At 32.6% G+C, this 13,454-nt stretch overlaps 2 protein-coding genes across 2 annotated transcripts; one reads left to right on the top strand and one right to left on the bottom strand.

Annotated features, from left to right (window-relative positions):
• Window positions 1–5,798: 5,798 nt before the first annotated feature.
• On the bottom strand, window positions 5,799–9,459 carry Yellow-g2 (L-dopachrome tautomerase yellow-g2). The gene is made up of 3 exons (XM_070298534.1): window positions 9,126–9,459; window positions 7,524–7,779; window positions 5,799–6,725 (listed from the first exon to the last, which is right to left on the bottom strand). Exons 1-3 carry the CDS (start codon window positions 9,347–9,349, stop codon window positions 6,102–6,104), a joined length of 1,104 nt encoding a protein of 367 aa, XP_070154635.1. The 5' UTR covers window positions 9,350–9,459; the 3' UTR covers window positions 5,799–6,101.
• Window positions 9,460–10,703: 1,244 nt separating this feature from the next.
• Yellow-g (L-dopachrome tautomerase yellow-g) lies at window positions 10,704–13,378 on the top strand. Its single transcript, XM_070298915.1, has 3 exons — window positions 10,704–11,234; window positions 11,788–12,202; window positions 12,421–13,378. Exons 1-3 carry the CDS (start codon window positions 10,743–10,745, stop codon window positions 12,645–12,647), a joined length of 1,134 nt encoding a protein of 377 aa, XP_070155016.1. The 5' UTR covers window positions 10,704–10,742; the 3' UTR covers window positions 12,648–13,378.
• The last annotated feature ends 76 nt before the right edge of the window (window positions 13,379–13,454 follow it).

The following is a 13,454-nucleotide window of genomic DNA, read 5'->3' on the forward strand; positions in this document are numbered from 1 at the left end:
ACAGAGGTTCGAATTAATTTTTCCTTTTATAAAAAAGATGCTCGTATCATTTTTGAAATATTTTAAAGCACTTCATTAAAAACAGAGATATTCTGATACTGCAGAAAGATAGCTTAAGTAAGGGGGGGAGGGAGGATAAACTACTCACAATAATAATATATTTTTTATTTATTTATATTTGTATATATTTTCAAATATAATAATATCTTGGAATTTTCTTTTTAATTATCTCTTTTTTTTTCTATCTTTCCGTCGTGATTTCTTGCATCCGTTACTCACCTCATGTTTGAAAATTTAAATGCTGAAATCAGAAGTAGATCGTTACTCCGAAGTTATGACTTTTCTAACAACGATAAGTGTGACTAAATAAATCCGTACACAGGCGTGAACTATCGCGAGAACTATACCGGGCGTGTACCACAAGCTCCACCGATACAATACTGACTGATTCAATTATCCAGCATCGATCTGGAACTTGCGATTCGCTAGGAGACAGGACACTATAACTCGAACGCATTGTTTAACGAGACACGTGTGTATGTACTTTTACTCACAAATACGCACAATCGCTTTATCCAATGGCAGTGCACCTATACGAAAGAGCCATTTCAAGACTAGAATTCGAGCGATGGCCAATTTTGTGCAAATCTCTCCTTTGAAAAGTGGGGAGAAAGGTGGCTCGTGATTTCCTGACATCCACACCCTTTTATATCGATATGGTCTAACTGGTCCGAGGTTAACAACATTGCTTCTGTCGCGATAAAATATCACAAGAAAGAAATTGAAAGTAAACATTCTTCGCTCGCAAGGTAAAACGTCATATGGTTAGTTTAATTTTTTTATTGATTTTTGCGATATATATTGATAATATTATATATACAATTGCTCTGCCAGAAATAACTATATTCTTCTTTATAAAAGCGAAATAGTAAAAATAATAAAACATCCAAAGATTATATATATATTTCAAGTAAAACAATATTAAAAAATTCTTAATTCTTAGAATCCATTTCTTTTCCCTCTAAAATTTAATTTAGCATCTTTTCTCTTGACATAACTTTTTTATTGAAAAAAAAAAAATAATAATAATTTTTTTCTATTTATATTTTTTTACACAGAATTATTATTTATTTGATTCTTATTAAAATATCAATTATTAATATGCATATGAAAAGCTGAGATGTGATTTATATTGTAATTTGTAATATATAGCTGTATTAATTTATGCAAGCATAATTATTTAAATTTCGTAAATAATCAATGCGGGAAATCAAAACACGTAACTTGATCGAAGAAAAACTTGATTATATCGATCGTGCTGGAATCCCCCATAATATTTATCAATATTACCCATCAGACATAACGTAATGTGTTTGACATTACGCTTTGTAATTATCATTGATATTTACTGTAACTTACTGAAATAATTCAATTAGTTTTGTAGTTGTAATTCGCATCTTATCAAAATAAAATATATAGAACTTAAATATAAAAATTGATCTCGGAGCTTCTTTTAAACTTAAATCTCTTATCACACGTGTACCTTTCCATTTAAAAAAAAAAATTGTGTGCGATCCATCAGAATGCATTATACATTTATCAATTTATTACATATTTAATATCTTATAAATTAATTGTACATGCGTTAAATTAAATTTTGCAGAGAAAGAAAATATATTCCAGAATTTTTTGAAATCGCAAAAGAACTTTATTCAAAGAATTTGAAGATGAAATATCCCATATATAAAAAATCAATCGTCATTAGTGTGATATTATAAGAACACTATAAAATAATGCGGCATTAAACGGCACTTGTGTGCTGGTGTTATAGCATTATAATCAATATAGTAAGTTGGTTTCGAAAGTGCCCGGAACTAAAGACCGCACCCAATGAACTGGATATAATTTACGTTTTCACTCATAGATCAAAGGAAATCATGAAGAATTAATTCGACCGTGTATGATCATTATGTCATAATTTTTCTCCTTGACATATTTATTGGTGTATGTAGTTTTCTGCGATGTCATATACAGGGTGGGGCATTTATATCGAGACACCTAAATATCTAAAAAATAAAGCAAGATAGAAAGAAATGTTTCCGACAAAAGTTGTTCGGTTCTAAGGAAGTCATAAGATGGTACCATTAGTTTGACCTTGGGTGGAGGTGCTTCGAAGATTTTAATGTCAATCTTGTTTTTTTAAATAGAAACATCCTAATTTTTTTACATAAATCGATTTCTTGCAATATTCTGCATAAAAAGATATAGACGTATGATGACTAAAAGTTTAATAGTTTACGAGATATTTTATACTTTATTTTATTACTTTACTTGGACATAATTTTACATAAACTATGAAATATCTCATAAAATTATTTATTTTGCAATAATGTTACCTTAATATTTTAAGCTAAAAAAATGAGAGACATCAATTGGTGTAAAGAAAATTAAACAAGATTGACATTGAAATCTCCGAAGCGCCTCCACCCGAGGTCAAACTAATGGCACCATCTTATGACCCCCTTAGAACCGAACAACTTTTGTCCGAAACATTTCTTTCTATCTTGCTTTATTTTTTAGATATTTAGGTGTCTCGATAAAAATGCCCCATCCTGTATATGCGAGCCTACATGCAGAATTAAATTAATAACTTACTATCCTATATTAATTGATACATATTAAAAATAATCAGTAATATTAATCTATTTTAGATTAAAAAATACATAAAGAGTGAGATATATTTTTCCTATTTTTTATGTTATAAATTATTTCTCTATATTTTTTAGGATCTAAGATGTATGCCAAATTTTATTCAATATCAAAAAATTGCGACGCATTTGTAGCCATTTTTTGTGTTACTATTTCGAATTCTTCTGCTAATTAATAAAACTGAATAATATGATGTTTCGTTAACAAATCGCATAATCTTTAATTATCGCAACCGTGCAATGCTCAGCACAAAATAGGGAAACGAGGTATGCAAGAGGTATGGTAATGTTCGATTATTCGATCACGAGTCTTGGATCGAGCGTCCGTGTTGTGTCGGATAGAGATCGGATATTTTGTGATTACCCAATACCACGCTTGAAACACCATGGGAAATGCCATGGAACGATCACGATCGCCCTCCATTCCCACGACAAAGTGGAAGTGGCTCACTATCGATCTGGAATAACGACTTGGAAAGATCGACAAATAAATTCTCAATCTCATGTGGGGATAAGAAGGAGTAGATAATTATAGATAGGAGTAGATAATTATGGCATTTACATAAAGCTGGTTGTCTGGCGTGATACGCACTTTTGCGCCACGTGCTCCGTGAATTACGTTACGCAAAGCGACAACAACACGTAGAAATGAGCTCCGTCCCTATATTAATCGTTTATTCCGAAACGATTTCGTCGGTTCAATTTTATTTTAATATCACGACACTATCAGAATAAAAGTATTAATATGTGATATTGTATTTTTATGATAAATGATTATATAAAATAAATATAGTGTGTGATACTAAAAATTAAAATTTTATATTATATACTCTTTTCTGTATCTTTTTTTCTTATATTTATTTCGCGATTATTTAGAGTTTTTAATCTTTTTCTTATTAAAAACATAAAAAATCTAGCAAAATAATAGAAAATTAAAGTAATGATTCTCATATTATTTCTAAAGATAACATACGCTATCAAAAATATAATAATTGGACTAATAATGTGGGTTTTTTTTTTCAATATTTCGAGTTATTCAAGTGTGAGGTAAACAAGAATAAATGTCAGCTGCTTGTAATGCCAATTAAACCCTCTGTATATCATTGCAAAGTATATAATTATAATTTTTAAGCGTACAATTAACGAATATTTATCGTTGCCGATTTAACCAATTAGAATAAGATCAATTTCAAGTATTTTGAAAGTACACTTGTATACATATATATATATATATATATATATATATATATATATATATGTGTGTGTGTGTGTGTGTGTACTCTATGAATAAATTAACAAAAACATAGCTCTTCTTTCATAATTGAATAGAATAATAGCGATTCTTTCCTTTCGCTGCTTTAAGATATTTTGTTCCATTGTCCGACTAACCGCTTATGATTAATTTTGATTGTCATGAAATCTGACACACTTTCCGTACAATATCGTCTGAATAAAATTAGATTTTACAATGTGCTCATTAATACTGATCAACGTTCATTGAATTGTAATTGATATGGACTTGTATTATGCTGGGTAAATTTATTAATTAGAACAAATTACAGCTTAGTCGATTGAATGCGACGAAAATAATTGATAAAGAGTATATTAAAGAGAAAATATCACTGTCATTATAATTTATCTTCGTCAATCTTAATCAATAAAGTTTTGTTTGTTCAAGAAATTTTTTCTTGTACTAGACAATACAACATCGTTTATTTACATATGATACATAATTTTATTATGAAACGTGATATCATTATTTTTTTTTGATAATATTTTTTCTTATTTAAAGACATTTTAGTAATATTTTAAATATAATTTATATGCATAATATTGTAGTTTTCTACTCAAGTAAAATTCTATTAAAACTAAAATTCAACTTTGCTCTCTATATTAGTTCCTAATTAAATGCAATAAGATCATTTTACTTTACTTCTCTATTATTATTATTATTATTATTATTATTATTATTATTATTATTATTATTGTTGTTATTATTATTATTATTGTTATTATTATTATTATTATTATTATTATTATTATTATTATTATTATTATTATTATTATTGTTATCATTATTACAAAATAATATTAGAATAAAGTAGATCGAAATAAAAACATGACAAAATTAAAATATTGAAACACACATTATCTGTAATTAAATACATTCGAACTTTCATAATATCACATAACGCCAGGAAGATAATTTGATCTTGAATATCAATTTTCATTGAAAGTTTAACGTATCGTATAGCTTCTGGGTTCGATGTTCATCGTTAGAAGACGCGAATGAAAGAGAAAAAATCCATTGTAAAATGCTGCTGGTAAGTAATAAGATATAAGAATTTGAAAGGAAACCTGGCATTGTGTGTGTTAAAAATCAAACTAGTTCTTGGCTAAGCTATTAATTATTTTGAGCATTGTAGAAGCGGATCGACGTAAAAAATGATATTGGCAAATCGCGTCCTAATTTATGTATACTCAACGCGATGTGATAAACCTTTTTATAAATCTTAATTACACACAATACGTCCAGTTTGTTGACGCTTCTTTTTTTTTTTTTTTTTTCTTGTCAACAACATCGAATCTGTTTTACGTATAGTTTTGTAATTTTGTAGTTTTGATTAAAACAAAGAGAAAACAATCTCTTTGATCTTTCTATAAGAAAAAGTATACGTAAAATTCTGTATAAAAAAGTTAAATCTCTCGATGAATTTCAAGAAGAAAATGAGATACGCACGATTCTCTTATCGCGTAGGTATTTAATTAGAAACATTAATTAATTCGCAAATCTCTCTAAAAAAAAAAAAAAAAATTAAAATGCGGATAAAGTAATAAAACTATTGATCTTAAGATCTATCGCATCAGACGCAAATTCGTTACGCCATCGCGCTGCGTATGCAAATATAAAGTTAAAAGACACCAGAATTTTTAGAATACGTTTATTCCTTTGTTCATCGAATGTCAGCGATTGACATTTCGCTTACTGTTGAAGAGTTTTTGCTTCGTCGGCTATGCAAAGAACGCGTCGCAGCCGACATAATTTTTCGTTGACTTTAAATTTCGACGCTACAGACGTTAAAGGTAGATGTGTGTATGTGCGTGTATTTTTTATATGACAAACGAGATCATTCTGTTATATATTTATGGCAATGGAGATACAACAATCAATGCAAGATACATTATTTATAGCGTGGAGAGGTAAACTTATCGAGAATTAGAAATTGTAAACCCGCGATTCTCGACACAAATAAAAAGAAAAAAAATCGAGAAATCTCTATCGCTGTTAATTAGCGAGCGCCCGTGATAACGATACCATCTCCTTGACTAGTCGCAATCGGCAGAGCGAGGGGGAGAGACTCTCTCTCTCTCTCTCTCTCTCTCTCTCGCTCTTTACATAACATTCAACGCGTGATTAGCGCCGCAGCCGACGGTGCCCTGCATGTAATCCGGGAAGTTGCTCTCCAGGATACGCATGCAGCTCCTCTTGTAATCGGGGGCGACATGCGTAGCCAGGGCGCACTCGGTACTCGTGTAGACGGTCTGGAAGTTGGCTTGCACAAAGGGAGTATCGGACTCCCATCTGTAAACCTCGGAGTTGCCCTCGTAACGGAAGAAGAGCGCGTTACCGTTGTCGGTGCCCAAGATAACGAGACGGGCGGGTTTCAACCCGAGATCGTGTATCTTGCCCTGGGCGTGACCGTTCCGGAGATGATCCGTTCGAACGGAGAACAGACGGTTGCTGCCCAGATACGTGAAGATGAGGCAGGTGCTACCGTCCTGATGGTGCATAAGCGCGAGATAAAGAACGTCCCTGCGGTTGCAGTTTATGGTCACTGCCTGCGGAAGGACGACGCGATATCCGCGACCCGAGGTCACGTCGTACACCAGGATCGCCCTCGTGGCCGCGTCGGAGACGTAGATGAACACGCGACCGTCCGAATTGTAATCAGCCACGACGTATTGCAGGCGGGACGAGGTGCTTGTCAGACCGGAAAGATCGACGGTTTTTACGACCTGGAATAGGAAATAACAATTGCATTTTCATGTCTTTTATTAACGCAAATTGAGAAAGAGAGAGAGAGAGAGAGAGAAAAAAAGAATGTAAAATATTATATTAATTATATATTTGTATTATATTTTTTTATATATATTAATTTTATCTTTTATTTCCTTTCTCATTTTCTCTCTTCGTGATCCAGATACGATTTTAAATTTACTCTCAAAGCATCATTCTTGGCGATTATATTATTTTATAATCTTATAATTTTTTAATTTTTCTAATTTTTTAATTTTTCTAAAGCAACTTAAAAACATTTATTTTTCTCAAAGTAGAGATATAGAAATAGTATCGCGATTTCTTTAACAAACTTAGATCTTCTCTTTCTAATTTTGATATTAATTTAATAAATATACTTAAAATATAATAACATTCTTTTACTCATATATTTTGCGACAATTTGTTAAGAAAGACATTTAATATTCTGTTATTGCATAACACTTGTGAAAGCAAAACAGGAAAAGTAATGAGAATAAATAACGATGGCGTACACGAATATAATAAATGCTAACAAAAGATTATATATATATATATATATATATATATATATATAAATACAAATTTTTTTTGCCCATAAATTTAAAGAAATAAATATATATCAGAGCGTTTCTCTTTCTTTATATAAATATCAAGTTTGTAGCGAATTTCGCGAGGATATCACTCTTATCCTTCGATAAGATACTTCGAGGGAAGAATTAAACGACGCGCATGCCGTTTTTATCGCTTATTCTTTAAATATATGCAAATTATCTCACCTTGCCGGTCTTTATGTTGATGGCAACAACCTTTGGCGGGCATTTGCGTTCGGGCTGCTCGAGGGAATTTACGACGCCCGTGTCCAGCACCCATAGGATATCCTGGGGATCTAAATAAATGTCCACGACGTTTTGCAACGCGGAGCATGTTCCCTCTTCTTGAAGGGACCAGCAAGGGAAAGGGAGGAGATTGGCCTGGCAGTTCTTATCTTTCAACGAGACTCTGGCTAAGGTCGCCGGCACGCCAGGCTTGAGTCTGAAAAAACATTTCGAGCAAATTTATTTTTCGACTTATTAAAGAGTTACTGATTCCTCCGTATTTTTTTTTTTTTTTTTTTTTTTCAGATAATATTAGCATAAAGTCTTCTGATAATTTAAGTTGAATTTTATTTATTACTTTCCGAAGTTACGTTACTTTATAGATAATTGTATGTACAAGATCTACTATAAGATATTTTTTTCACGCATCGTATCACGTTTACGAAAATATTTTTTACGTCTTTTAGAAATCGCGACAAGTATACTAACTTATAGTTACTGTTCGAATAATGTCGTAACGTTGTTACGCACGGAGATGTTAGTATCGCGAGATATTAATATCGCGTGACCTTTGACAAGGTCTACAACCTTGCTTCTCTCTCGATTGCCATGTTCAAAGCGAGACTTTAAAGTGTCACTTTCATTGAAATTTTATGATTAATAATTTTATAATTTTACAATTCCTTCATTCTTTTACATTCTGGAGAAATTGTGATCGCGACCACGCCCTTACGAACGCCCTTACGTCGAACGATCTGCTTAACGATCTCCTTAACATATTTCTCCAAGAACATACGCAGCGTGTACCGTTACTGACGCAACACACGTGATTTCCAATACGAGAATGAACTTTCCTCTTACGGAACCAGTAAACTTATCCAAGAGAATGCGGTTACCTTCTTATCCTAATTTGGACGCGATCAAAGACAAACGATTACGTTGCGTAAATCAAAGATACGAATACGATCCGCCATTTCTTTATATAAGTTCCTTGAATTTTTCATTGCAATATTAGCGTGACTTATTGTTAGAAAGATAACGTAAATGATGATGTTACTATCTTGCGGAATTATTTTTGTAGTAAATCTTTTTTTACGTGTAAACATATATAAAATTTGAATTTTGAATATTATATATTTCATTATAAGATATTTTATTATGTTTAAAAATATTATTATAATTGAAAAGAATCAAGAGAGATATTGTAAATTTTTACTATATAATCAATAATTCTCTACTTTATTAATATTACATTTCTTTTTTTATAGAATAATCAAAATTTATTTTTTATAGATATGTTTTAATATATAAATAAATGAAAGTTTTAATCAAATATTGCATTATTAAAAATTTGACAGAAATTTATTTATTTACATTTTAATCTACTCTTATTCTGCCTCTCTCTCTCTCTCTCTCTCTCTCTCTCTCTCTCTCTCTAAAATAATTTTATCGCGTATAATGATAGAACGATTATCAAAAAATTGTACATAGATATATAACTATGACAGAAATAATATTGAAAATTATCCGTAACTATCGTAATTATTTTTTTATTTTTCATACCTAGGTAAAGCAAGGATGGCGTCGTCCTTATAGATAACAGTTCTGGTGGCGAGGATATTTTTCGGGATGTAACGGCCACTGTTCTTGAACATGTTTTTGGTGGCCGGGCAAGGCCACTCGAAGGACCCGCCGGTCCACAGGATGTTCCTCTCGCACTTTGGTACTTCGACAGCACCGACGAGAGCAACGGCGACGAGAAACGTCACCGCCCGTAAAGAGAGCATCCTTGCCGTCCTTCTCGCGTCCTTTTCCTCTTTTATTGAATTATGACGCGCCTCGGACCGCGTCTCTTCTGACGAATGAATCGGACCGTAAACTGTAAGATCCTCCGAATTACGCGAGTTTTATAATCCTGTCATGTCGCAGCCGCGTTACGAAATTTCTCGGTTTAAAAAATATTTAATCGCGATGCGGAACGATCACGTTCATTCAAGGAGTTCCGCACGTGAGTCGGTACTAAATGCGCGGAATGGAACCGGTTGTAAACACAAGAAATTAGTTGTAAATAAAAAACAATCTGTATACATATGTATACGAGCTCATCACTCTTCATTAGCTAATAAATCTCGCGTATATTAAATTATCTTTTTTTCTCATATATTATAAAAATCGATTCTACTATCCCTTTAAATAAAATTATTCTGTTCTATTAAATGAACAAACCTGATATATATTCGTATAATTTAAAAATAATGTATAATACGAAAGCGTGCGTTATAATTATATAAATAGAAATAAAAACAAAATATTTAATTTTAATAATGCTGGAAATAAATACAGGTAAATTTTATTTATCTGTCACTTGCATTTTTTTAATATATTTAATAACGATGCATTAAAAATTTCAGTTTTATGGCAAACAATTAAAGGATAAATATGTATATAAAATATTTTAGATACTTGTATTTTTCTATATTTTTAGTTTGCGATTAATAATGATGCAATAAAAACTTATAGTCTTGAAGACAAAAATTAAAGAGTAAATATGTAAATTATAAAAATTAATGAAAAAATCGACTATTTGTAGAAGCGGAAATCGAAAACATAAGAAAGTTGATAAAATGAGCGGGATCATTTCCTGATACATTGCATTTCCTGGTTTATCATATTCTAAAGCATTCCATTTTTCGCGTCTTCCTGGATTTGTTATTATTTACAAACGACAATTATTATTCAAAAATACATGTCACAAAGCATTTCCTCTTTACGAATTCCGTCGATCTTAAGCAAGAAAATTGTTACAAAATATTGTGCAAGAAGACGATAATATACCATAAAAATGTAAGCAATTTCAATCGGTTCATAATCAAAGCGCACGTATAAGTATAAAACAGTATAAATGAGTCGCATATTCAAAGATTTTCGTCCAACTGATTACACGGGAAATCTTGTAAGTTCTCACATCCACCCTTGCTGTATATTTATAACAGCTGTCTCTATCAATTTTTGATAATTTTTTCAATAATTTTTTTGCAAAATTTTTTTATACAAGAAATCACATTTTTTAGAAGATTTTCTTTTCAGACTAATTTAATAGTAAAATTTTTATTGCGTGTGCATTTTTATAGAATACAACCCGGAACATTACTTTAACTTGTCATAAAAGACGAGCGCAGGATGAGAATCCCGAGGAGCGCTCTGTGCCTGGCGATCCTGGCGAGCAGTTTATCGTTGGCAGTTTGCGACAAGCAGTTGCTACCGGAATTTTCATTTTCTTTGTCGGGCTACAGCCTTGACTGGCCATGTCAAAGCACGAGGAACATTTACGAAACGAATGGACGTTACATCCCCAGGAATGTCATCGGCACGAGGGCGCAGATCTACAGGGAGGACATGATCATAGCGATGCCGCGCTACAAACCGGGCGTACCCTTCACCTTAGGTGTCATGTCCCTGAAAGCGAAGGACTGTGCACCGAAAGTGACACCGTTCCCCTGTTGGGCGATTCAGGAAGAGGGCAACTGTCAGGCCCTGCAGAGCGTTGTAGACATAGCTCTGGACATTCAGGAAATCCTGTGGGTATTGGACGTTGGTATCGTAAACACTTTGGAGCAACCGGTTCGCAGATGTCCTCCGAAAGTCGTCGGAATTAACGTCAAATCCGGAAAGGTAAGAAAAATTATGAATTAAAAAAAGACATAGTTACAAGATACACTTTTTTTTTTTTTTTACCGAGTTCCTCTGTTTGCAAAAAAAGAGTGATCGTTAAAATTATAAAAGCATTTGTTTCTGTAATGTTTTGATTCCTTGTAAAAGTGACGTATTTAATTTAGCAAAAATATTTATATATTAATTTTTTTAATATTTTAAATAAACTATATAAATAATAATAATTTAAATAAATTTAAATAAACTAGTAATAATTTAAATAAAAAATAAAATATAATTAATTTTTGAATATTCTTTTATTAATTTTATTTATATATTAATTGCTTGATATGCGCTTGTAACGCATATATTCATTCTTATTGAAAAGTAAGTCTCATAAAATGTCTTGCTTGATATAACAATTTACGAATCACCATTACCTCGAAGGTAATCGGCCATGAAATTCTAGTTTCAAAACATTTGCTTTTATTTTTTCGATACGTATAATGTATCGAGAAAATAAAATTATAGATCTCTCGAAAGATGATTTATATCAAGACATGATTTCTCGCAGGTCGTGAAGGTGATCGATTTGAGTAACTTGGTAAATCCGTTATCTCGTTTGCAATATCTGGCAGTCGATTATGCGGAAGATGGCCAAGTGTACGTGTACGTAACCGACGCCGCCTCCAAATCTATCATCGTTTATAATGTCACCGCTGATAAAGGATACCGAGTTATCCTTCCGAACGCCGTTACCGTCGGTGTCAACCGAAGAGACGTTCTCTATTTGACGTTGGTGAAGAAGAGCTGCGGTACACCAGTAGTGTATTTCACTTATCTAGGATCCAACAGGCTTTTCGCGATCAAGGCCGAGAATCTGAGAAAGGGTCTCACCCAAGGATCGGTCGCAGATATTGGACCGAAGCCAGACAAGTTGGTTCTCCTCGGCAGTGATAACGGCTGCGCCATTTTCTTCAGATACAAGGGTGAGAGTTTGAGTTTCCTTCGCAAGTTTTGCGAGCATAATAATAAGATAAATTAATAAGAAAAAAGAAGAAGGATCGAGACATATAAATCAGCTGTTTTTCCTTTTCATAAAATCATAAAAGAGTTATTACAATAAAATAATTAAAATTGAATTTAATAGGCAGTTTAATCTCTTCTAAACATCTCTAATTAACAAGAATTACTTATTCATTTTTAGGCGAATCTGATATCTACATGTGGAACACCGAGACGCCCTTCAGAACGGAGAACTTCCTTCTGGTACAAAAAGGCAACGATTGCCGATTGGCGACTCAAGTCGTACCTGGATTTAAGAGACTTATGTGGGTTGTCGAGAGTAACTTCCAGGATTATATACAGAACACCGTGAGTTGCTCGGGCGCTTCCGTGGCCATTCATCCCTTGGTGAAATCTTGCGACGAGTAAGAATTACTTGTCAACCGAGTACTTCCTTACGACCACTACGGCACGCGGTTATATATATAAGTCTATGTCTTGTAAGCAGGAATTGAAATCGGCGATTTTAGAAAGCGTTCAGATTTCGATGCGTTAGACACGTGAAAATGATACATCTACGTTTATTTACGGCAATGGAGATACGACAGTTGACGCGAGGTACATTTTTCCGTATATTTAGCATCGAGATATAATTTCGATAAAATTATATTGACTTCCATGTAGATAGAACAACGAATCTCACATTTTATTTTTTCACGGTTGAAAGATAAGAATTACTCGGACCGTATGACATTTCTTGACATTGTGACACTAGTTGTTACAGCAATCAGGTATCCAATTGAATTAAGTTTAAAGAAATAGAAAAATCGAGAAAATTCTATTTTGTCGCTGATCTAGTCATGTAATCGGCAGCGTTCTCGTAGATAGTAAGTGTGATTCGCGAAATTAATATTACTTAATATAGGTGGAATAATCGATCGCGTAGAGATATAATTAGCCTATTTACAATGTTTACTTCTACCACGATTAGTACAGCCGTGACCGATGGAGAGCTTTTTTACAAAGTTCACGCTTTTACATTACCCGATCCGCGGTCACGTGACCGTCAAATCAATAAATATGGACAAATTGACCAGTGTCAAAATTACTTGTATCATGTCGATATCTAAATTGATAATCGGCAAATAGTCGCAGTTTTCAACACGTGATTTCTTAACAATTACAGTTTTTCAATCTCTGCCCATATTATCTTCTAAAAGAAAATGATTTATTATC

Source organism: Polyergus mexicanus, unplaced genomic scaffold (assembly GCF_030449975.1).
Source record: "Polyergus mexicanus isolate NDT 795.1 unplaced genomic scaffold, iyPolMexi1.0 SCAF_7, whole genome shotgun sequence".
NCBI classification, from domain to species: Eukaryota; Metazoa; Arthropoda; class Insecta; order Hymenoptera; family Formicidae; genus Polyergus; species Polyergus mexicanus.

What these genes read in the sequence shown, in the direction of transcription:
- Yellow-g2 (XM_070298534.1), bottom strand. Translation starts at nt 9,349, where the DNA reads ATGCTCTCTTTACGGGCGGTGACGTTTCTCGTCGCCGTTGCTCTCGTC. An exon ending in GCCATCCTTGCTTTACCTAG is followed by an intron (nt 7,780 to 9,125) that starts GTATGAAAAATA and finishes ATGTTTTTTCAG; the next exon opens with ACTCAAGCCTGGCGTGCCGG. An exon ending in TCAACATAAAGACCGGCAAG is followed by an intron (nt 6,726 to 7,523) that starts GTGAGATAATTT and finishes TTCCTATTCCAG; the next exon opens with GTCGTAAAAACCGTCGATCT.
- Yellow-g (XM_070298915.1), top strand. Translation starts at nt 10,743, where the DNA reads ATGAGAATCCCGAGGAGCGCTCTGTGCCTGGCGATCCTGGCGAGCAGT. An exon ending in TTAACGTCAAATCCGGAAAG is followed by an intron (nt 11,235 to 11,787) that starts GTAAGAAAAATT and finishes GATTTCTCGCAG; the next exon opens with GTCGTGAAGGTGATCGATTT. An exon ending in CATTTTCTTCAGATACAAGG is followed by an intron (nt 12,203 to 12,420) that starts GTGAGAGTTTGA and finishes ATTCATTTTTAG; the next exon opens with GCGAATCTGATATCTACATG.